The sequence below is a fragment of the Camelina sativa genome, chromosome 8, assembly GCF_030686135.1.
Source record: "Camelina sativa cultivar CO46 ecotype springtype chromosome 8, ASM3068613v1".
Classification (NCBI taxonomy): domain Eukaryota; kingdom Viridiplantae; phylum Streptophyta; class Magnoliopsida; order Brassicales; family Brassicaceae; genus Camelina; species Camelina sativa.
This window is the reverse complement of record NC_141887.1, coordinates 8547251-8572018: the sequence shown is the minus strand read 5'-3', so window position 1 is coordinate 8572018 and position 24768 is coordinate 8547251. Positions and strand designations below refer to the sequence as shown.

The following is a 24768-nucleotide window of genomic DNA, read 5'->3' as shown; positions in this document are numbered from 1 at the left end:
GGTACGAGAAGGACGAAACCGAAATAAAAATAAAACTCGTTTGTTTGGGATTTGTAGAAGACGAGTCTCTCTTTCGACGAAAAACCCTACGATTTCATCGACTCCTTTACTCTTCTCCGACCACCGTCTCTTTTCTCTTCTTCTTCTTCTCTCGGCGGAGGACAATAAAATTCGATATCGCGTTTCGAATCGTTAGATAATGAAATAGCGATTCGAAAGATGTTTGAAGGACTTGTGCAAAAGCTTTTGTTAGGTTACTTAGGTCGCTACATCAAAGACATTCAGAAAGACCAGCTCAAGATCACAGTATGGAATGGTATTCTTCTTCACTCGGTCCATCCTTTTTCTAAGTTTCCGTATCAACGAACAACCACAATCTCACTGTATTGGTTACAATTTTCGTGCTTTTAAAACTGCAGAGGAAGTTCTATTGGAGAACGTGGAACTGATTCCTGAGGCGTTTGAGTATTTGCAGCTTCCAATTGCTCTCAAGCAAGGTGATTATATAGTTAATTAGTTGATTGAAGTTACAATTTCGTTTTCTTCGGATCAAATATTTTACTGTTTAATTAGGTCGTGTTGGGAAATTGAGCTTAAAAATTCCATGGAAGAAGCTTGGTAGGGATCCTATCATTATTATGCTTGAAGATGTCTTTGTATGTGCATCACAACGTAATGATCAGGAGGTGATTTCCTTATTCTAGCAGCCCTTTTTTTTTATATACAGGAGGACAAGTGTTTGCCTCTAAACCCATATATATATATATATATATATATGTATGTATTGCAGTGGAGCTCAGATGTGGTTGAGAAAAGAGAGTTTGCTGGTAAGAAAGCTAAGCTTGCTGCTGCAGAACTGGCAAAGTTGTCCAGGCGCGTCTTCGGTGAGCCAATATACTTCATGTCCTACATAGTTTATCTTTAAGACTGTTCCTATACAACTTTTGTTCAGCCCCTTCAATTTTTGTTTTTCTCAGACAGTCCAGCAGGGAATCCTTATATGTCGTCCATTGCTGCCAAGGTGAAATTATGTTCCGCAAGCCTCCTTTTCTTACATTTAGTTTTAGCATCTTATATATATTTTTTCATGTTATGTTTGTTCTGAATTTTAATTTTTGAGGATGTCCTGTATTCAGGTTATCAATTTTGTCCTTCTTTTCTTCTACTATGTTAACTTTCCGTCTTTATTGGCTTAGATTCTTGATAACATTCAAGTGTCCATCAGAAATTTTCACATCTTATACTCCGATGCACAACCTGAATCAGTAAGTTTCCTGCTTGTTTTTTTTTTTTTTTTTTAATTAGTTTTCTAGAATATAGGTTTGTATTTTATTATTCTCCCATTGCAATTGTGGGAACTTATATACATCGTTAATCTTACTATATTATTTGTTTATTCGTGAGAGCATAGCATTTATCATGAAAGATATGAATCTAGGTTAATTCAAGTATTTGAGCATGGTGATGCTAAATTACTATCTGTCTTTCTTGCGATTTACTAGAGTATAATATGAATGATCATTTGGTGTTCTCTACTTTCCAACTTTCATATGTTTTACTACTAAACTTCTGTCGCAGGTTCAAGTTGTATTAGGATTGCGGTTTTCAAGCTTGACAGTTACTAATCAAAACTCAGTTGGGTAATCTCTTTATGCACCTTTTCTGGCATTTTAAAAATCTATTCTACGCTGTGTTTGATTCCTAGCTTTGCTTTATTCTGTGGTAAGGATATGTGCTTTGAATTACATTATTAGACAGCAGAAAGCATACCCACTATAAATTATTTCCAGTTGCCTTGTTTCTTCTATGTCACTTGAAACATGTATTCTACTTTCGTATTTGATTCCTTGTAGCTATGCTTCACTCTATGATAAGGTCATGTGTTTTAAATTACATTGTGAGACAGCAAAGAGTATACCCCACTCTAACTTTCTCCCAACTACTGTCTCTTCTTACTGTAATTCTAATTTCTTTTATAAGCTAAACTATTGTTGCTAAGACAAGATCTGTGGTTGATATATGTGCACCCTGAAATATCCTGACATGATGTCTGTGTTGAATACCAGGCCATCTGTTGGTAGGGTGAGAGGGGGGCAAGTGAATAAACTTGTGAAGATTGAAGGTTTGGAAATATATTGCGACATGTATGAGGGAAACATGGACTTTCCAAGTGTTGATGAAAAAAGAGTTTTTGACAACTGGTGCCAGTCGAGATTGCAAAATAATAGATTTGGTTATTTACTGAAGCCAGTCCGTGTTTGCGCAACGCTGTTGGTAATGAATCTAAAACAGTGTCATTGGTTTACTGTCTTTTAACATCTTTCGTTATCATCTAATCTTTGTTGCTGCTTCAAGGCACTGCATACTTGCTTTAGCTTTAGGGTAGTGTTAAAAATGAGATGTTCAAATTGGTATGGTATATCTCATATACCAAGTCTCTTTCTTGATTTACCCACATGGCCGACGGAATTTTGGTGACATTTTTATCAGTCAATGTTACAAGAAATAATTTTGCATTGCATTTTTGCGAATTCGTTTATTTTTCACCATCAGCTCCATATAGACATTGTATTTGGTAAAAGATTTCTACAGCTAGCTGATCATTGGTACACTATATATACAGAAAGAACATTGTTGTATACATCAGCTATTGTTTGGGTGCATTTTTTTGTGCTGTATTTAAATTGGCATTCTCCATTTTTCCTGATACACTTCTTTGCATAGGTCAATCGATCTGGAGAGCTTTATGACGATCTACCTCAGTATTCTATCAGCTGTGAGTTGACTGATGTGGTTAGTCCTCAGAAATGCTAAACTGGGTTCAGAGCTAATATTTATTTACTATTTCATGACTCAGTCTAACTTCCACTTGAGTGTTTCAGGTCATGACTCTGAATGAATTTCAGTTGAAGCAGATTCTTATTCTGTTAGATTACTTGCAAACTAGCCAATTGCGTGAAAGGTTAGCCTTTCATTAGGGTAGCAATAATTTTTCCTCCATTCAAACTTTTTTTTCTCTCCTGAGATTTAGCTCCATTAGTTGTCACTACAGAACGTTTCGAAGAACTAATGATTTTAAGAATATATGAAATGGTTTAGGTATGGGCGGTATCGTCCTTGCTCCACTTCCTTGTTGAGAAAACCACCAGGATGGCAGAAACTTTGGTGGCACTACGCCCAAAAATCAGTTTTATCTGATGTTCGGAAGAAACTGTGGAAAACTTCATGGAGATTTCTTGAACAGCGAATGTATGTTTACGTTTTCGACATCATTTCTTTAATTTATTTAGATGATGCTGAATCACATAGCTATTACACTATTTGTTCTCTTAAAATTTCTGCTTACTTTATTTCCACGCAAATAACTTGCTGTTTCATGGCATAAGTAGACAAAATTTCGGAATATATTCAACCGGTCTGCTTACTTTTTTTTTGTTTTGGGAAAAATACAGGAGAATGCGCAGGAGGTATATTAACTTTTACAAGATAAAGCTAGATTTTCTTCGCAGAGAGCAGGCAAGGATTTTGTTTTCCTCCTTATCTGATTAGAAGTGTCAGGGTTTGTTCATTATGTTGCTTTGTCCTCCTATTTGTTTAACTTCATGAAATTGCCTAACACAGCCTGTTGGATTCAATGTGACATAGAAAGCCTCATTATCTGTTAGGTGATTTTACATAATTAGGGAGGTGGTTTTTCATTTCGATGTGTTTTGTCCTCTAATTACCACAACATGTAGATAAAAGGGTAATGGTAAGGTGTTTTTTAGCAGCACATTTCACATCATAAGCCTCATCATACATTTCAAAGAAAAGAAATTGAAGAAACATTTTATTTTCTTCTAACATCAATAAAATACTCTATACGAGCTTATCATCCTAACAATGTAGTTGTTCTGAAATTGCTGATTGAAAGAAATACATTTGTTCTTTTCCCTAAACTTCTCGTTGCCTTGCCTTAGTCTGCATCATATGTTGCTTAGATGCTTTACGCTGGACATATTTTTCCAACTAACGCATAACCTTCGTAACTTGAAGATGAGTTGCTGTGATATGCCTGTTTCTTCTGTAGCATTTTTAAACCAGAATTTTTTCTTGTCAAGTTGCTCCTCTACTAATATGGCTGTGCTTTATGCCTCTGGATACAGTCAATCGATGAGTCTATCCTTTTGGGTTTGGAAGAAGTGGAGAAGAAGTCTGATATTGATGATATCTTAAGTTATAGGTCTGCAGCGGAAGGTGAGATGCAGGTATGGTAAATTAGGTTGCTGATGTACCATTTTTATTTTTGGCTGAGATACCAAGTGCTGTTTAGATATCTATCATAAGTTGATGTCCTAGCAATGGTAATTTTTTTATCTGTCCTTTTACCTTCGATCTTATTAAACAGGAAGCTTGTTCAGAATTGATAGTGAACATGGGAGCAACTGCTGCCACTGCCTCCGAAAAGGAACAGAGTGCCTCTGAAAAGGAACAGAGTGATGATCCTATATCAAATAAGTCGCGTGGATGGTTGAACTGGTTGTCACGGGGAATGCTTGGTGCCGGAGGCACAGAGGATTCTAGTCAGTTTTCTGGTGTTGTTTCTGATGAAGTTGTCAAGGTAGTTAAAGTACCATTTAATGGCAGTGCAAGGTCAAAATTCCTCAAAACATTCTAATAACTGTTCATTAACTGCAGGATATACACAAGGCAACAAAGTTTCACCCTCTTTCTTTGTCTTCTAAAAATACAAGTGCAACTGGTAAGATCTGTACATGCTCCGTTCGAGTCAACGTACTCAAAATTTCTGCTACGTTGCAACAAATAAGTGGGTAAGTAAATTTTTTTTTCAGTTACTTCACCATGGCCTCGGCCCTAACTAGTTTGTCTTTTCATTCCTTATTACCTTAATTATTCCACAGGAGTTCTTCTCAAGTTATTACAGAGTTGGACATCTTGGGGGCGATTGTTGAATGCAAGTCTTGGAAAGATTCTACAGCCATGATTGTATCTGTTATTTCTGGAAGGCTGGTCTATCCTCACAATAGGAAAGAAATTCTAACCATGAAAGGGGTTTGTGTCCCAATATGCTGTTACTTCTTTGCCATATTGTTAATATATCTGAAATCATGAACATTATCAGACTACTCTTGTTTAATAAGTTGATATGAACCATCTAGGTGTAGCTTATGCTCCATAGTCTCTTTTATAAAAATCAATTTGTGTGCGCCTCCATTTGTTTCAGGAAAAAAATAATTTAATTGTTTCATGCAGGACTGTTCTCAGAGTGATACACAAGAAATGAAACCTTCATGTGGAGCACGGTTGGAGTTGTTTAAGGATCATGATGTTGCATTGTCATTAAAGGTGAACTAACTGCACCTTGTATCAGCATTTTTTGGACAAACTCAATGTTTGCTCCTCTCAGGAGTCTTGGTCTTTTGTTCGTAGCTGACTATTAGGATTGACTTTGTTATAGATTTTTGCATCTTGTTTCTGTAGGTCACCCTTCAACCACTTAAAGCTGCTTATGATGTAGACTTCTTTCTAGCTGTCAGTAATTTTTTCTCGGGTTCAAGATACTTCAAACTCCAACACGAAAGGGTGAGCTCTTATTTCACTACACTGCTAACATTATTAGATTCTGGTAGCTCTCGAGTAGAATACCTGAATCTGAAAATGTTCAATCTTTTTGCGTATACTTGTTGATGTCTCATACTTGTCTATCAGATTCTGCTATCCATTGCTGGGAACTAGATTCCTCTAAAGCACTGCAATCATTGTTTATTTGCCTGTACAATGATCACATATTTGATTTTGTGGCATTTTCATAGAAATGGTTTCAAGAGATATTTCCTGAAAGAAGGTTCAAGATTTTTTTTTCTTTCACCTCACACGGGAAAACATGTACCAATTCGCTTTTGTGGCTCAGGTTTTATCATCACTCAATGGCCTTGAAAGTGAAACGCGATTGGCGGCGAAAGCTGAGTAAGTGTGTCCTCTATCTTAGTGTTCGGCATAGATTTATATCCTAATTTAAATGTGATGCTTATGTGTGTCTTGGTTTGATTCGTAGATACCTCTTATCTAGCCGAAATAAAGTTAAGTGGGACCTGGACATAAAAGATCTTACTTTAAGTTTCCCTGGACGATTGGGTGAATCAGAAAGCTATAATCTGGTATTTTGCTTATATAAATATTTGGTTGTCTGTGCTTTCTTATTCTGTTATTTTTATCTTTCGCGGTATTTATTTTATCTTCCTATGCGTTCCCTTGTACAGGTTTTGGTGTTGGAATCTCTTTCTATCACATCTAGTAGCACCTATTCTCTTAGCCCAAGTCCAAAATTGCAGTCTGATGTGATGGATGCTTTACAAAGTTCCATTGCAGCCTTAGATGCTTTCCAAGTCAACGATCTCTATGACCATATTGATATCAGTATCTCCGACATTGAGGTAAGATATGTTTATATGTTTTTTGTTTTGGATTGAAGTTGTTTAAGCGATCATATATGTTCTTACATGTGCATCTTGTGCAGATGAAGCTCATGAAGATTCATCCTTTCCAAGAACTTCCTCTTGTGGAGAAATCATCTTTACTTATCAAGTTTGCGTCTTGTATAATTCCGGAGGAGTCAATATTGAAGCAGTTGGAGGTATTAGAATTTAATCTCAGGTTCCGAAATAGCTGTGTCTAGTTTAGCTGAATATATGAATAACTCCCTTGTTCAATGGTACCAATGCTTGTACTTTTATATAGGCATTGACCACATATTGTAATTGATTGTTTGCTATTCCATATCTTTTCAGGTTGAAGCTACTCTGCCTATGTTCAATGTCCATTTCTCTCCGTCGATATTTAAAGGAGTCATGTCTGTGATTGAATATCTTGATATTCAGGATCATGGAGCTCGAAATGCCCCACCTCCCCCTGCTCCCAGCTTTCGCTTCTCCACAAAAACCAACTTGGCACTTTTCAGGTTGCACGTCAATCTTGAAAATGAAGGAGAAAACAACACAGTGCTTGTTCTTTCTATACATCAGCTGGATCTCTGGTAGGTAATTGTTACTACGGTAAAAAGAGCTCATTTTGTGTTTTCTTTTACAGTATCAGTGGAAAGTTAACCTTCAACTATTAAACAAGCATGAATGCAGCTTTTTGTTGTTGTATATTTCTATCTACCACGTTGATGTCTGCTTGTTTTACCAAGCAGTTGATATGTTCATATGCTTCTTATAAGACATATTTGGTTGTACCATCACTGCCTATAACTCATCTCCTGATGCCATTTTCAAAACCACGCCCATCCAATTATTTTATTTTTCTCTTGGTTCTTAATTGTTAAATATTGTAGCACGGGGGGTCCCTGACAAGTTCCCTTGTACAACCGTCATTTTTCAGGTATTCACGTACCAAATTTGAAGAGTGGTCAGTCTGTGCGAAAAAATTGGAAATGACAGCTTGCTCCTCTAAAGATGCAGCTGACAGTCATATTTTATGTTCATCAGGGAATCTACTCAAATCGTACGCTTCCCACAGACATGGGATGGATGCTCATAGTAGCGATCAAACCAACATTATTGACAACGGAACAACTCCTGAGGCTGCTGTCAGCTTAAATTGCAAGGTTTCTCAAAGTAAAAGTTTTGTTTTTCAGAAGTATACAATCTATTGGAGGGGCGCTGAACTCCATTGCTATCCATACATATTTGGTTTGCTGACAAATTTTGTGGATAAGATAGCCTCCTATAAGATCTCGTCTGCTGATACAAATCCACCTAGCCTTGCTACAGATACCAGTGCTCCAACAGAAGGCCCTCAGTTTGATTTTCAAAGGTTTGGGTTCTCAAACTTTATTGAAAGTAGATCTTGTGGCTGCATTCCTCTGGACACATATCCATTTATAACCATTAAAAATTCGGGTTCTCTTGTTAGTCTAGAAAGTTCTCTTTGTTATTCGACTTCTGACTGGAGGAAGTTATTTATTGTAAGGAATAGAAATGATGGGGCTGAAATAGGTTTGAACTGCGAATGTAACAGCTGTACTTTTCAACCAATACATGGTTGTCCTCTGGATGAGCTTACGTCCTCCAGGGGTCTTGGTCAGACCAATCACTTTACAGTTGATGTGCATGTCTTCGACGCCAATGTGCATTTTCATGATACTTCAAGTGTTTTTGGAACTATTATACTACCGGTATCCAGATACTTGCTTACCATTTCAGATGATCATTTCGATTTGGTTGCCTCTGCTGAAGACTTGATGCTGGAGTCATCTTTGTTCACCAACTATTCTGGCGGATTTCTTTGGAAACATTCATTAACAGATGTCTCACCGGTCTTGAACCTACGCGTAAGGAAGAGGGATTTGGAGCCTTCTATTTCTGAACTTGAAGTGAGCATAGGTATTCAACACACATGCTGCATTTTACTACCGGAATATCTGGCCATTATAATTGGTTACTTCTCTCTTCCTGATTGGACTTCAAAGTCTGGCCTGCAGTCGTTGCCACAAGCTACTGAGTTAACCAAGGTTCATTCTGAGTTGGCCATTACCTATAAAATTGAGATACTGGACTCCTGTTTGATTCTTCCTGTGGAGAATGATGACCACCAGCAACTGAAAGCTGAAATTGGGCAGTTATATATTAGCTTTATTCTAGAGTGTTCTTTGAGCAATGTGGTGCAGCACATACCACAGGAATGTGTTATTCCGCTTAATCAAGTAGAAGGGCGAGCCGACTGTTTAAACATATTTGGGCGGGGCTTATCACTATCATTGCTGCTTTCTGAAAATGGCATATCAACATTCAAGAAGGAAGCCGTGTGCAGAAGTATCACGTTAGCTGCTAGCATTGTTGCTGATGCTTGGATTAGATTACCTTGTGATCTTAATCCGTTAAGTGATTTGGCATGTGTTATGTCAAGAGTTGAAGTTTGTGAAATTGTTGTGGATGGTAGGTGGTGTTACCCTTCGTGTTAACTTTTGCTCCTCAGCGCTCATCTTTTTGTATAGTGATTATTTATTTCAAGTGATGCTTATATGTGTTATCTTTTTTCTATTTTCTTTGCAGATTCAGATGCTTTGGATGGGTTCAAGGCATTTCTTGTTGTGGTTGATCAGCTTTCTTTAGTTGCTGAGGAATCAAAACTTTTCGTGTCTGATGTTCCTCAGTTCCTTCATACGAAGATGCGTCTAAAGCAAGATCTTTTAGTTGCACCCCTTGAACCTTCCACAAGCTTAATACAATTCAGATTTTTTGTCAATCTTTTGACGACAAAACTGCATCGATTAAGGATAGATCCTGGAACACTGCTATCCGAACCAGTGCTCCAAGCTGATATGAAATTTATTTGCTCTGGAGAACTTAAAAATAATTTCCCAATGAGCTTGGATGTTCAATTTTTCGAAATTGGGCTTTATTCATTGCTGAGCTCAGTCATGTTAGCTAGATGCATCAATGCATATGGGGATCCTTCTGCACTGAAAGTTAGATTTACGGAACATGCTGAAAATGAATATAGTCTCTGTTTTTCTCTTCCATCCCTGGACATCTGGTTACACTCTTTTGATTGGATTGAAGTTACTGAACTTCTGAAATCTTATTCCCAGAAACTGGAAGACAGTAGTCAAGACCCTATTTTGTCAAAAGGTTCAGACTTGGATATTGATGAACCTATTGAAGTGGTAAGGAATATTTGTGACAATACTGATCGGGCTTTGAATGTTCTTCAAAATGGGGTTTCAGAGAACTCTAGTGATGTTATGGCATTTACCGCAAGATTAGAGATTATTGGTGTCACAATCCATTTTCCTCTTTGCTCAAGCGACACAGAATTTCCAGGGTTCATGGCAACTGATATTCATGAGACATCTGAGGAAGAGCACCCAAATTATTTTAAAGGGAGATACTGTAAATATGTTACGCTTACAGCATGTAGTAGGAGCGGCGAACTCTCTATTCGTGGGAGAGACATCAAACTCAGCAACAAGGTCGAAAAGCTCAGTGGGATTCTTGCAATATCTGGTGTTAATACTGTACGGTCTTGCTCTCTGTTTGGGGCGTCACAACTACTTGTAGAAACAAATATTCAGATGGATCAGAACAAGATCATGAACATAGATGTAGGGATACTGTCTGACAATGTGGAGATGCATGCATCTCATCAAGTATTATCTTTCTGGCATGGAATTACGTTTGATTCACCTGGGACACCATCTTCACGAAATTCGCAAGGAAACATGAGTATCAAAGTCCAGATAAGAGATGCGTCTCTTCTTATTTCAGATGGAAAGGTATGCTTGTGCTTTATATACTGATATAATCTCTGTCGATGTTATTTCACACAGAAGTGACCTCACAAGTATTTATTTTTGCTGTGTATGTGTGTATTACTGTTATTGTGCTGCCACTTTTGTTGTGCCGTGATCAGTCATGTCTACCTATAAATCTAATGGCACTTCTTTGTAGTTAGTGCTTGAGATGGCGAGTTTAATTTTTCTTCACTGACAAGCTTAGTTTGATGAGTGAGTTTTGGGTGGTTTAAATATTGGTCTGCGTTTTGTTGTCTAGAACATGTTTTGGTTCATAATTTTCTGTGAGCTCGTTACTATCATTAGCTTTTGCACTGTATATGCCACCGGTCAGCTTGAAATTTTTGAGCTACTTTGCTGCTGATGACTTCTCTTGTCTCTTTAATCTCATGCAGTGGGGATGTAGCGGTCTGCTTCTTGAAGTTCTTATGAGAAACTTTGTCCTGCAAGCTAATCTGACCGAAAAGAATATGGAGAGTTTGGTATCATGCGATCTTGAAGTGAATTATAATAATATGCACAAGGTACGAGGCAGAAACATAATCCTGCTGTCATTTTTTCTTTGCTTTGGTAGTATGCTTATAACCACCTGTGGATATTTGTTGAAGGTCTTGTGGGAGCCTTTTATTGAGCCCTGGAATTTTGATCTCAAATTATCCCGAAAATTTGAGGCTAATTCTTTGCTGAACAATGCTGGTCTCACTGAAGTAATTGTTGCATCATCAAATCAGCTCAATGTGAACTTAACAGAATCTCTTTTTGAGGTACGATGACATTTTTTAGTTATTATTAATATTGGCAGGGACTGGTTAGTTTCACTCAGCTTATGGATAATTTCTTGCTAGTTTTTAGATAGGATGAGTAGCTTCCAACTTTCTGTGTAATTGTATTATTGATAAGACTCTGGGTATTCAAATAATCCCACATTGGATGGGAAGGAACTATATCAGTACTTTAAAAATCCTCAGGGCACCCAAACCCTAAAACTAGCTTTTGTTTTGAGTTCTACCCAAGCGTCTATGGGCTTGGTTTGGCTCAATCCTTATCAATCATCATCCGAAAATGCTTTGTAAACTCATTATCTGTAAACCCTCAGTTCCATATATGTTCATTTTGTCCTTTCCCTGTTGAAGTGTATTTTCAGGATAATTGAGATGTCGAACACTTTGGAATTGATGGAAACAGATGCCATTCCTGACGATAAGGGATTGTCAGTTTACTGCACCAAAAGTGCCAAGACAGAACGATATTCCCCATATGTACTTCAAAATTTAACTTCTCTTCCTTTGGGGTACCAAGTTTTCCAAGGACATGATTCAAATGTACTAAATATATCAGCTCCAGTGGCTCAGGACTTTGTGCAACCTGGTTCCTCTGTTCCCATCTATGTTGATAATAATGACACACTACTTGTTCCTGATAGACGCCGAAGTCAATTTGGTTGTTTCAGCAGCGAATCTGGTGATGCCACACAACATTATATGAAGATTCAACTTGATGGAACATCTTTTGCTTCTCCTCCTCATTCAATGGATCGGATTGGCCTTTCCTATTTTGAGGTTGATTTTTCCAAAACATCAAACTCCAGTGATAATGTTGAGCAAGGAAGTAAATCTGGTTCTGGAAGCAGCTTTGTTGTTCCTGTTGTGTACGAGGTTTCATTGCAGCAGCAGAGCAAGTTAATACGAGTATACTCAACTGTATGTATCATGTCATTACAATATATATGTGTTAATGTGTTAATTCTTATAACTGTTGAGTCTGCATATACCTTTTCCTTTTCAGGTTATAATTTTGAACTCCACATCCATGCCACTGGAACTTCGCTTTGATATTCCGTTTGGCATCTCCCCAAAGGTTATTGAATTCTAATATGCCAGTTTGTTCTATCCGTACCAGACACTATTTATGTGCTACTTAAGGAAACTAAGATTTTTCTTTTCTTTTCTAGTTTCCTTACCTGGTCGCTCTTATCACCATTTTTTTTTATTCTTATGTCGTCTATTGCAGATCCTAGATCCTATTTTTCCTGGTCAAGAATTTCCACTGCCTCTACACTTGGCTAAGTCTGGCCGGCTACGGTGGCGTCCCCTCGGAGATTCTTATTTATGGAGTGAAGCTCATAGCATCTCCAAAGTTCTTTCTCAAGATAGCAGGATAGGATTTCGCCGATCTTTTGCTTGTTATCCATGTCACCCTAGCCATGAACCATTTCGTTGTTGCATATCTGTTCAGAGCACTAGCTTGCCGGCATCATTTTATCTTAATGATTCGCCAGATGGAAATTTTGGTCAGCAGTTGCACGATCTTGACCAATCAAGAGAGCGATTCATTCATCAAGTGACTTTAAGCACTCCATTTGTTGTGAGCAATTGTCTTCCAGAACCAATATCACTTTCTATCGAAAGTGGTGGCATCACTCAGACTGCATCCCTTTATGAGGTCTGCGAGATATTTCCATACAATTTCCTTCTTGAAGATAGAGTTGAATCATGTTATAATATGTTGTTATTTATATGGCATAAAAATGTATTGTTTTAGGGGGAGACGCCATTCCAGCATATTGATCCTTCACATGATCTGGTCCTTGAGTTCAAACTAGATGGCTATAGATCATCATCGTTAAAGTTTCCACGCTCAGAAAGTTTTAGTACAGTGGCCAAGTTCAGTGGAGGGAAATTCTCTCAGATAGAAACTATTTCCTTTGATTCACACCTCGGTGGTGGTAAGGTTAATTTTTTATGTTTAAAATTAGCTATTCTTATTGAGACAATTTTAATATTGATTATCTTATAGGTTCTGTTCATGTATCGTGTGAGAAAACGATGGATGTAACTTGTGGGGCTCGGGAAGTATTCATCTTTGTCCCATTTCTATTGTATAACTGCACTGGAACTCCTCTGATTGTTTCGGACTGCACCAAGGAACCTAAACGGACTTACAGCACAATTCCATCCTGCTACAACCTGATTGAGCAGCATTTTGTTCAAACTCGAAAAGTTGGTCTTGGCATTTTGACCTCGGAGAAAGATTTGCTAGATAAAGTTCCAATGGCGGATACCCCTTCCAGTCCTTCCTCATCGGAGTGCAGCATTACTGCTTCCGGTACTGAGAGATTTTTTGATAAGCATGCTACTCAATCAACTTGGCAAGTCCCCTTTGCAGCGCATCCAAAAGACTCAGCAATTATTCGCAAGAGGAGTCTTTCTTCAAAAAGTTTAAGAGAGGTGTGCTTCCAAGGTAATGAATCTGGCAAAGTAAAGGCATGCATTTATTCACCTTGCCCTGTTTCCAGGGCCAGTGACACCATGATCCGAGTCAAAAGGGACCTGCCAGGGTCAGATAATTCAAGTAGCCTATACCCTCTGTGGTCTGCTCCATTTCCTCTTGTTCCACCCAGTGGTTCAACAAATTTAGTTGTCCCACAACCATCGCCTGGTGAATCATCTTTATTATCTGTTACATGTTCCATTCTTGGTGGTGCATTAGCAGGGAGAACGCAAGCAATTACTTTCCAACCTAGGTGATATATAGTTTCACTAAATGCTCTATATTCTCCTAAACCATTATCCCTATGTATCCACTTAACAAATTCCTATGTTGCAGATATATCATCTGTAATTCATGCAGCCATAACCTGTGTTACAAGCAGAAGGGAACTAATTTCGTTTCCCATCTTGCTGTTGGGCAGCACTCTCAGCTTCAATGGACAGATACTACGAGGTTCGTTCATTACTATATACGTCATATACAACATATTCTTTGTATTAAGAAGTGGTTTTCTTTTTATGATCCTATACAACCCATTTTTTGTATTAAGTAGCTGATTACGCTTGAATTTTGTTGGTTTCCCACAGTTCTCTGTTTTGTTTTGGGCCAACTTCCCCGTTAAGTTGTCTGAAAATGAAACTGGTTCCCCTTGTTCCTGTGATTGGTCCTATTGAATAATTCACTTTCTATTTGGAAACCAACGCTGTCGCTATATTTATCTTACTTATTGAGAAAGTTGCATGTAAAAAACTTATAAAAGTATGCCACTTACTATTCCATATTATCAGGGAGTTGCTAGTTTCAATCCGTTTAAATGAGCCTGGATGGCAATGGTCAGGCAGCTTCTTGCCAGATCAGTTAGGTGATACTCAACTGAAGATTTGGAACTATGTTGATAAAGCATTTAACATGGTGCGGGTGGAAGTTCAGAATGCCAATATGTCAAGCGGAGATGAAAAGATTGTAGGGAGTGTTCATGGTAATGTCGGGACAAACTTTATTCTATTATCAGATGACGACATGGGCTATATGCCTTACAGGATTGATAATTTCTCGAATGAGGTCAGTAATGTTATATAATTGATGGTTCTGTAAATCCAGCTAAAGACTTTTAGTTATACTTCCAGTTAGTTTGTAGGTCGTTCAACTCTACAATCTAGTAGCATTTTCTGAACACTTCAAAGCATTCAGAACATTAAATTGAGTAATATGAATATCTATCAGAGTAAATTGTACTTAATTTTCTTTGGCATCCATTGTGTGAGTTATGCTTGCTGTGTCTTTACTGTAGCATATAATTTTGGGACCCAAGGAAAAAAAGAAAGATATTCAGGGAAGGGGTACCATGGCTAAATGCCAGAGTTATCCCTTGAAGAACTTACTTTCTAAAACCCTTAGTTACTCTCCTACAAGGAACTGAATATGGGGTTTTTCTTTTTCTGTGGATGATAGAGACTGAGGGTTTATCAACAAAAATGTGAAACTTTTGATACCATTGTTCATCCTTACACATCCTGCCCATATGCTTGGGATGAACCCTGTTATCCACATCGTTTGACCATTGAGGTATGGTGATTTTTCTGCTTAAAACAAATCATCCCATTGTATCTCTGTTGGCGTTTCTCTTTGCTGCTGTTCTCTTCTTTTCCCTTTCTTACGGTTTTATTTCTTATTGAGGAATGTAGGTGCCTGGAGATCGTGTTATAGGCTCTTATGCATTTGAGATAACAAAACAACCAATTGCAGTGCACTTGCGCTCCACCTCTGAGGTATATATCACAAACAACTTTGTTATGTATTTATTTTTGGTTATTATGGCTTTTGTTGAGTGGTTCCTACATGCTAGACGCATCTATACTATACATTATCTTGGAAATTTTCACCAGCATGCTTTTTTGAGCATTAGTTATGAACAGAAGATATACTAGCCAATTTCACACTAGACTAAATTGGGAAAGCTATTCGCATGAAATTTGAGTTAGTCAGATCGTCATCTTTTTTAGCCTAAGGTAGAGTATCCCCAAAATTTCCTCTGCAAATTAAGTCTGGACTCGATCAGCATAGACTTTCTGGGAATGATGATGTGGAGTGGATTGATCTTTATAATATTTAGTTGCATGCAGCTCTGGATGATATGAATGTATGCTTTTTCTATTTGTACATATGAAAAAATTCAAGTCAGTGTCATTGTCCTGGCTAATTAAATATCTTCTGTTGCTAGACCTTGCAAAATTGGATCAGGCAATGAACGATTGGTGAGACTGAAAGTTACACTATACTGAACTAATGACTCACAAAATAAAATAAAACAGCTGTGAGCTAATCACATGAAATAAAGCATATCATTGATAAGACCAACCAATTTCATTCACTTCTCCCTTCTTTTTATAATAAATGCTAAGTGCGCTTGGAGGAAGAGATTTGTCCTTATATCAGTTGTGTGTAGCCACTGTATCAGTGAGTCTCAGGTATTCCTATCTTCTTAATTGTTTTAATTGACCTGCTTCAGAAACCTGAAAGGACACTGTTGCTATCAATTTGTGCTGAAGGAGCTACAAAGGTATAATTTCTCCAATACCAATTTCTTTAACTTAGCTAACTTTCTGAGTACACAACTACTTTTCTCTATGTTGCGGATGTGACTTGTTCATTTTTTTCTTTCCCCTTTCCAGGTTTTCAGTGTTGTAGATTCAGGTTTTCACACCATGAAAGATATAAAGGAAACGTTTGACTCCAGATTCCATGAGAAGGGAAAGCAAAAGCGTCAGACTGAAAATATCATCCGTTACACAGAAAAGTTCTTGCTTGTCCTGCCAAGCATTGGTATATCTTTGGTTAATTCTCATCCACAGGTAACCATCTGAAAATATTAGGTATGTCTATATTACATCCCAATATATTTATAACGCTTTAATCTTCCTCACAGGAATTGGTTTATGCTAGTGCGTCAAATGTTGTGTTAGATTTAAGTCAGAGTGTAGATCAGCAGAAGCTTTCCTTTCAGATCTCTTCATTACAGATAGACAACCCACTTCGCAATTCTTCGTATCCTGTCATATTGTCATTCAATCATGAACACAGAGGCATTCCTCCTGATTGGGCCATTAAGAATAACAAAGCAATACTTTTAAGTGAAATTCTCCAGCAGGATAGGGGTAACACCCGTGATGCTGTCTACGTTGGCCTATCAAAGTGGCGGAAGAAAGATGTTTCATTAGTTTCTTTTGAATACATAAACATCAGGTATAATGAATGGTCAACATTCTCCTTAGTATTTTACACAGCATTGTATTATAGTTATATACATTCTGTTCCCAACTCTCAGTATTCTTTAAACAAATGCAGGATTTGTGAATTTGTTCTTGAGCTCGAGCTACAAACACTATTATCCTTGTTGGAGTTCGTAAAAGCAGTGCTTCCTAATTCTCAGGCTAGAATCTTGCCGCTCTCAGATCCCACACTACGTCCTCTAATTTATGACACTGGTTTGAAGGATATAAGTTTGGAAGATACTCCACATGCAAGAAACATCCCTGTATTTAACAAAATCCAGAGAAGCATTGTAGCTCTACCTATAGTGGTTCCAATAGGAGCTCCTTGGCAGCATATTCACTTGTTGGCTAGAAGACACAGAAAAATTTATGTTGAAACATTCGACTTGGCCCCTATTCAGTTTACGTTAAGGTGAGCTAGAACTTTTCTTTTCAGGATAAGTATACTTTTGGTAACCTATCTACATGTAAATTCACATGGGTCCTTTGTGTGTCACAATATTGACAGCTTCTGCAGTGCTCCCTGGATGCTTAGGAATGGCATTCTTACTTCAGGAGAGTCCCTTATCCATGTATGTACCTTCACTTTCCTTTGCAACATTCCTTAGATATATTGCATAATTTTATATTAGTTTGTTAAATGATTTGTGACGCAAGGTTTTAGCATATTTTTCCCATATTTTCTTTGTTTCAACACTGGGATTACCTGACAGGAGAACAGATTATGACTTTGACCAATGCTTTAGTTAGGAGCTTTTATGAATTTGGGAGTCATTAGAGACTCCAAAGCAAACCGTTTTCTGGTTTCGCTTTGGTTATTGATACTTGAGTACTATTTTTCGTCTTCATCTTTTCTTGAGAAATGAAGAGAGTTATGATCTTACTTCTCATTTTTATTTTGTAATTTCTTCTCTCCTTGGACCCGGTTGTAAGGATTATAATATATTATTGATTCATTATTGCATCTTAGAGCGCCGTATTAATCCTAAATTAATGTTGTATATATTATAACTAACTAAATCATTATGATTTGATCTCAGAGAGGTCTTATGGCTCTTGCCGATGTTGAGGGTGCTCGAATACATCTCAAGCAATTGACAATTGCTCATCAGATTACTAGTTGGGAATCATTTCAGGAGATCCTTGTTGGGCACTATACTCGTCAAATTCTTCATGAGATTTACAAGGTAAGAACTAAGAATATATTTTTTCACTTATTGTTTTCATTTCCCGTAGCAGTCATACTATTCACAAGAGAATCATCCTACTCTAATAGATTCCTATATACCCGCTGGACGTATTGCTGCAATCTAACACCAGTTTCCCTTGATTATAACATACAGGTGTTCGGCTCTGCTGGTGTTATTGGAAATCCCATGGGATTTGCGAGGAATGTTGCATTTGGAATTAAAGATTTCCTGTCAGCTCCCGGCAGGAGTATCTCAAAGGTTATGATGAAAATAATTTCTTGTTGCTTAATGTTTTTCCTTTAATGTGTGTTTGGTTTAGTTACTTTATGCATATATGTAAAACTGGATTACTTGAACAGAGCCCCGCAGGAATTATTCAAGGAATGGCTCACGGAACCACAAGTCTCTTGAGTAGCACTGTTTATGCTTTAAGTGATGCTGCCACTCAATTTAGTAAAGCTGCACACAAGGTACGATGCCTCTCTTTGCTTAAAACTCTATGGTGCAGATGCTACCTTCAAGAAAATATTCACAGAATTTCCAATTTGTTGCAGGGTATTGTTGCATTTACATTCAATGACCATGATGTTGCAAGGATGGAGAAGCAGCAATTGGGTGAAGGGTCGCGTAGCAAAGGAGTTATAGGCGAAGTGTTTGAGGTATATTTTTTGCACTTTCATTGGAAGTACGATTTATATTCTAATTTGGTGTTCACTTAGTCTTGAAAGTAACGTCTGTCAGATATCTTGCCATGTCTTTGAAGTTTGAACTTGCAAGAAGAATTAAGTTTGCTTGTGCTGAAAAAAAAAACAACAGCTGAAAAGTGAGCACTGCATTGTTTCTTGCAAATTTTCTTTAATTGGTTATAGATGAGATGAAAATTTCTGCCATCATTGTTGATTTATACTTTGCTTAAAAGTAGTCCGTCGCCATGTTAATCACAGGGACTTACTGGTCTCCTTCAATCACCAATACGAGGAGCTGAGAAACATGGTCTTCCAGGCGTCATCTCAGGTAATTAGGCGAGAACCATTGCTCAAGCATTTATAGATATTCCAAACATTAGATGTTAGTGTACACGCTGTCATTTGTTTCTGGCTTTGTAATTTTATGCATGTATTAACTGGGTGACTATATGGTTCAGGAGTGGCCATGGGGATTACTGGACTGGTGGCCAGACCAACGGCTAGTATCCTTGAGGTAACTGGCAAAACCGCACAAAGTATCAGAAACCGAAGCAGAATTCATAACATAAGATCCCAAAGACATAGGCTTCGCCTTCCCAGGCCTCTGAGCAGGGAACAACCTCTCAGGCCTTACTCATGGGAAGAAGCGGTCGGGACAGCAGTACTTATGGAGGTTGGAGATTCCCTGAAGTTCAAAGGAGAGAAATTGGTGAAGTGCAAGGCCCTGAAGCAAGAAGGAGCGTTCGTTGTAATCACAGGGAGACTGGTATTGGTTATAAGCAGCCCAAGCTTAGTAGGTTTCAGAAAACCGGGATTTCTCGGAGTTCCAGTTGATTTGGTATGGAATATCGAAAGGGAAATCAGTTTGGAGAGTGTAATACATACAGATTGCAGTGGTGGAGTTGTCCGCGTCATAGGAAGCAATTCAGATGGTGTATGGAACTGGAGACAGGACCAGCAAAAGAAGAGCAGCCCGACAAGAAAACGATGGAACAATCCTTCAGCTCAGCCGCTTCTTCAGACCAACGTAGAGCTTCCATCGGAAGACGAAGCAGAGGACTTGTTGACTGTGTTGCTATCGACTATGGAAATAGGGAAAAACCGAAGCTGGCACAGTCGATTTGTTTTAAGTCGAAGTAACATTAATTGAACCCAGAGAGTTGTGTATAGGATACAAGATTCAAAATTCTTTACCTTTCTTAGGCAGTGTACTAATGAAGGGTTTTTTGAAACTAGTTTTAGATAAATGTGGGTACATTTCTTGGTGTAGGAAGAAGAAAAGAACACATATCGTTTAGCATTGAGCTGTTTAAAGCAACTTGTATCAGGCATCTTGGCGTTGACACGGGCTTCTGGCAAGCTGGGAATTGCACATGGTATATATATATATATATATATATATATATCCATGGTCTCTCACTGGGCCTTCTCGAGCTCTCTGAGCTCCAATCTGCTCCCACCTCAACTCTATTTTCTTTAAGTTATAACCGTATCAACACTTGTTTGTCTTATTTGAAGGAGTTGTGTATTTTTTTGTGGCTCACTGTTTAGCCTTTAACCTTTAATGCAATCTTGAAATGCTTTTGACTACTCGTAAAACTAAGATTAAAAGTTACTCCATTTTTATGAGTTAAAACAGATTATACTCGAGATAACACATATTGTAATCGTTAACACGTCACTTGAAAAAACAAGATACTAATCGTTAACACATACTTTAACGTTTAAATGACTAATTAACATACATACAGTAAGGACGTTAGCTGTCTTATAAACTTGATCAACCAATAAGGACGGTAAGAACTAAGAATTAATAGTGTCTCGAAGGGATGTTTACAATGAATTTCCCATGTGGAATATTTAATTTAAGTAAAGACAGAAAAAAAAAAGAAAGGTACGTAGAAGATTTGAAGTCTGTGGCTTCTGCTTCTCTAATGTCGTTTGCTGACGGTGTGCTATCATGGTTTATGGAATTTCCGGTCTAATTGGTATTCTCCGCCGTTCACAGGTTCTATGGGAAAGCTTGTGAGTTTCTTTATGGTTCAGCTGGACAGTTTTAATACTTTGGTTTTTGTTTATTCCTTAGTAACTTGTTTTTTTAGGTTGTTTAGTCTATGTATCTTTATTTCTGGAAGTGTGTAACTTGTCAGCTTATGTTTCTGAAAGTGTGTAACTTACCAGCTTATGCTTTCTTAATTTAAGCTTAGTCTTAAGTGATTTCTATGTTTTCACCTTTTTGTATTCAACAGACGTAATCTGTTCAGTTATAATATAAATTCAGATGACAAAAAGAAAATAAAAAAGATTTGAAGTCCAACCTTCGGTTTTGGTTTTCTGCCTTTCTCCATACCGTAAGACCATTGGAACTTTATAATAGTTATGTATGACGTTTTACACATTCATATCTGTCTATTAGTAGTACTTGTTAATTTTGAAACACAGATAAATTAAAAAAAAAAAATAGAACACAATACAACCACTATCTTTATTTTATTAATTTTGTCATCTGATCGTACCAAAACGTTTACCATACGTAGATTTGCTAATTGATTTCAAATTTTTGTTTACACCTTAAAACATATATAGAAAGTACAAAACTTATTGAGATTTTCAAAACCCTTCTTGGAATTGCATGAGGTTAACTTTCTTGTTAAAGTGAATTTTGCTAGATGGAAATGCAATGCATGAACGAAGCATGGCGAGGCAACCCATTTACATGTCTGATTTTTTTTTTTTTTTTTTGATAATTTTTTGTTTGTCTTTTAAAGAGTCTTCACTCTTCACTAATGGAAAAAGGAAGCAGATTAGGCACGGACTTCGCAGCAGGATAGGGAAAGCATTAATTTGGACGGCAATATATTGTTGGCGGCTGCAAGAAAGATTTGTGCAGTGATCACCACCAAAGATCAAACCGACTAGCCAGAACAGCCGTCTCCGATAAGCTAGCTGAAGATTGACAGCAAGCCCGACTATGCAGAAATATCTCTACCACAGAAAAAGGCAAACCAAATCTCAGCTCAACTCGTGAACCCACTCGGAGAAATCAACATTCCGATTTCCGAACAAAACAAATTAAGGATGGTGAGAATATAGTGTCACGTAAGATGTTATAATGATTTTTACGTGTGGAATATTTAATCAAGTAAAGACAGCAAACTTACATATGGTCCAACCAATTTTGTTTTAGTTTTGGCTTTCTTTGTTTCTCCATCCCGTTAAAATTATAGAATTTTTATAATTTATTGGTTATTTTATTACATCAGACATCCGTACATTTCTAGGTTTTCGAGAGGTTGGGGATTTTAATCAAACCCTTATAGCTAGCTAATATAAATTGAGATGATGTATGGAGCTAGTCGACGATCTTTAACCATAAACAGATACAAATATACGTAAACCCATGAATGTTTTCAAAAGGAAATTTGGCTAAAAATGCCATTTTTCCCAAAAAAGTTGTCAAGAATGTCATTTTCTATTTTGTTTTTTCTAAAATGCCATTTTTTACTTTTTTGACATAAGATAAAAAGACAAAATTACCTTAAAAATGTTAATTAAAATAATCTGACATATAATAAATTATTTTGAAATTGTTAATTAATATTTTTGGATAAACAACATTTTTATGTCCACATTGTTTGCTTTTTATTGTGGACAAATTTGTTTATGAAAAATTAGTCCACTATTATAATAGACAACAATATACATGTATTTTTGTCCACAGCCACATTGTGATATATGTCCACTAATAATGCAAATTCCAACCGAGATAGACCAAACATGAAAGGACTAGAACTTTAAAAATTGTCTATCAAAACAAAAAAAACAAAGAGAAACGTAAGCAGATTAGACCAGTAAATGCAACACTTGTGTACTCCTGGAATCCATCACTTATATGCACCAACTGGTTAGAAAATCTACAAGATGGACAACATAGTTAGTTAACAAGTTAGAGGATGGACAATATTTCTATCCTCTAGATCTGGTCCATCAATTAGTACCATGTCTTCGGTGTTGTGCTATGAGCGTCCAATCTTTGAGTCCTTCTTGAGTCCATTATGTCCACCGACTGGCTGGGATATATGAGAAATGGACAACAAATGAGAGTTGGTCTATTGTTGATAAAGGGATAATGGACAAGCTAAGTGAAGGACAAATTATGTTACTCTAGATCTGGTCCATCAGTTAAAATCTAATTTGACCTCAATGATAACATATGAATCTCATACCCAGCTTTGACGGAAGCATCTCCATCAACGACGAAACCATCTTTTGCTATAGATCAAGGGATTTCTCATACACGACTAATGAAACTAGATCACATGCAGGAATTTGTTGGAGTAGGTTATGGAAAAAAACTATTTAGAGTAGGTTGTCTCTCCATTAGATGATGTTTGATGAAGAGATTCACCAAAAAAATATTGGAATATGAAAGGAGGAGGAGTTGGAGAGAGAGAGAAGAGGTTGAAGAAAGAGAAAAATCGTGAAAAATATTTGTTTTGGAGATAAAGATTGGATAAGCTTTATTTTAGAAAAAAATATATTTAATATTGTTGTTTAAATTTTACAGGGTAGTATAGTCATTTTAACTTGTCTCTATGGCACCCGAGAAAAAGTATACTCAAAAATGACATTTGTCAAAAGAATGTCATGAACAGTGTGCATAATATTCTTAATAAATTTCTCTTTTCAAAATGGTTTTTTTTTTAGATATTTGGTGTAGACTTTATTTTCATAAAAAACTTAAATGGTAGTTTGTAATTTCTTTTTTGGTTTTATGTTGATGGATTATATTTTTCTTTGCAATAAAAAGAAAAATTGTAATCTAATAATTTTGATCAGGAAAACACTAGATTTCCAATGTCTTGGAGAAACTTATCTTTTAAAAAAATCATGAATCACAAAATAGATTGTTGCAATAAACTATAAAGCCGAAAATACTCCAAAAACCTCAATCATTTCAAAGCCTAACCTTAACGATGCAACACAGTGAAAAGTTGAAGCTGGTTATTATCTTTCTTAGAGGTACATAGTGCAATTTTAACACCAGTAAAACAAGACTCTTGCCTCGGTGGCTTGAAGCTAAGGTTTGGGACATGAAAACTATCCCAAAGGCAAAAAAAAAAAAAAAAAGAACATTATGGAATCTAGCTATCTAGGAAAGATTACAAGCAATTAATGATTTAAACCCAGTTCTAAAGTTAGTCATGCATTCCTTAATTTAAATTAAACAAATTTCCTAAACATCAAACTTGTTTTGATATTAATATTATTTTCAAATACTAGAGATTTTAGCACAATTTTACAAGATCAATTCAGTTGGAGACTGTAGTGAATAAAAGTGTGTCTCGAAGGGATGTTAGTGTTACAAAGAATTTCACGTGTGTCTTAAAAACTGATCAATTATGTTTAACTAATTTATAATGGTGAGTCTCGAAGGGATATTAGAATGAATTTCACATTGCAAGGGATCGATATTACGATCAATTTGACAGCAAAACATTTTCATAAAAAAAAACAAAACAAAAGGTACGTACAAGATTTGAAGTCCTGCGATTAAACCATTATACATATGGTCCAACCATCTTAACTTCGGTTTTGTTTTTTTTTTTCTGATAATATTCCACATGTGAAATTTATTGATATAACAACTTCTTTCGACGTCTTCACATCGCCACATACAATTCTTCTAGGTTATGGACGATAGGCGTTGGTGAGTAACTTAGCAAGTAGGTTAAAAATGTACAAAATGTATATAGTAAAAAGTAAGAAAAAAAAGAATGTCAATGTAACATCCGCGAACCAATTTTTGGAGTTCTAGGATAAGTTGCAACGACCGCACTCGGATTCCCAATCCTCACATAGGATCTACGGGAAACGATCTCACCGGAACCCCATAATTCCGGCGAGACAACCGGCGTAGAAATCACTTCTTACAAAAACTTCCATAAATACACCAAACACCACCTCATCTAGTTACTGAGTCGCACAACCAACCACTCCTAGCGACCGAATAACAAGAGAGGTGGGCTGGAATATTTGATTCTGTCCAGCCACGG

General features: G+C 36.9%; 1 protein-coding gene and 1 long non-coding RNA gene across 11 annotated transcripts; one reads left to right on the top strand and one right to left on the bottom strand.

Annotated features, from left to right (window-relative positions):
* Positions 1-10: 10 nt before the first annotated feature.
* LOC147939806 (uncharacterized) lies at positions 11-20012 on the top strand. Of its 10 annotated transcripts, none has more exons than XR_015564551.1 (48): positions 11-316; positions 420-497; positions 574-686; positions 791-884; positions 978-1021; positions 1197-1265; positions 1579-1640; positions 2067-2274; positions 2725-2793; positions 2883-2962; positions 3100-3249; positions 3453-3516; positions 4146-4247; positions 4388-4600; positions 4678-4811; positions 4902-5052; positions 5254-5346; positions 5482-5583; positions 5912-5967; positions 6056-6158; positions 6261-6434; positions 6518-6634; positions 6789-7033; positions 7381-8936; positions 9054-10276; positions 10690-10818; positions 10903-11058; positions 11428-11994; positions 12080-12151; positions 12305-12736; positions 12836-13019; positions 13091-13817; positions 13901-14017; positions 14353-14626; positions 15017-15130; positions 15250-15333; positions 16074-16124; positions 16237-16416; positions 16491-16807; positions 16910-17248; positions 17345-17408; positions 17877-18023; positions 18180-18284; positions 18386-18496; positions 18581-18685; positions 18790-18849; positions 18971-19040; positions 19171-20012. XR_015564551.1 is itself a non-coding variant. In XM_087463204.1 (48 exons), the coding sequence occupies exons 1-48, from the start codon at positions 220-222 to the stop codon at positions 19860-19862; spliced, it is 10272 nt and encodes a 3423-aa protein (XP_087319330.1). In that variant the 5' UTR covers positions 11-219; the 3' UTR covers positions 19863-20012. The 10 variants fall into 10 exon arrangements, 6 of the variants coding, with proteins under 6 accessions (XP_087319330.1, XP_087319329.1, XP_087319328.1 ...); XR_015564552.1 differs by having other exon boundaries at positions 18768-18849; XM_087463204.1 differs by lacking the exon at positions 18790-18849 and having other exon boundaries at positions 7381-7815; positions 7978-8936.
* Positions 20013-22278: 2266 nt separating this feature from the next.
* LOC104706785 (uncharacterized) lies at positions 22279-23223 on the bottom strand. The gene is made up of 3 exons (XR_754476.3): positions 22939-23223; positions 22711-22782; positions 22279-22626 (listed from the first exon to the last, which is right to left on the bottom strand). It is a non-coding gene; the product is annotated as an uncharacterized LOC104706785 (long non-coding RNA).
* Positions 23224-24768: the final 1545 nt, after the last annotated feature.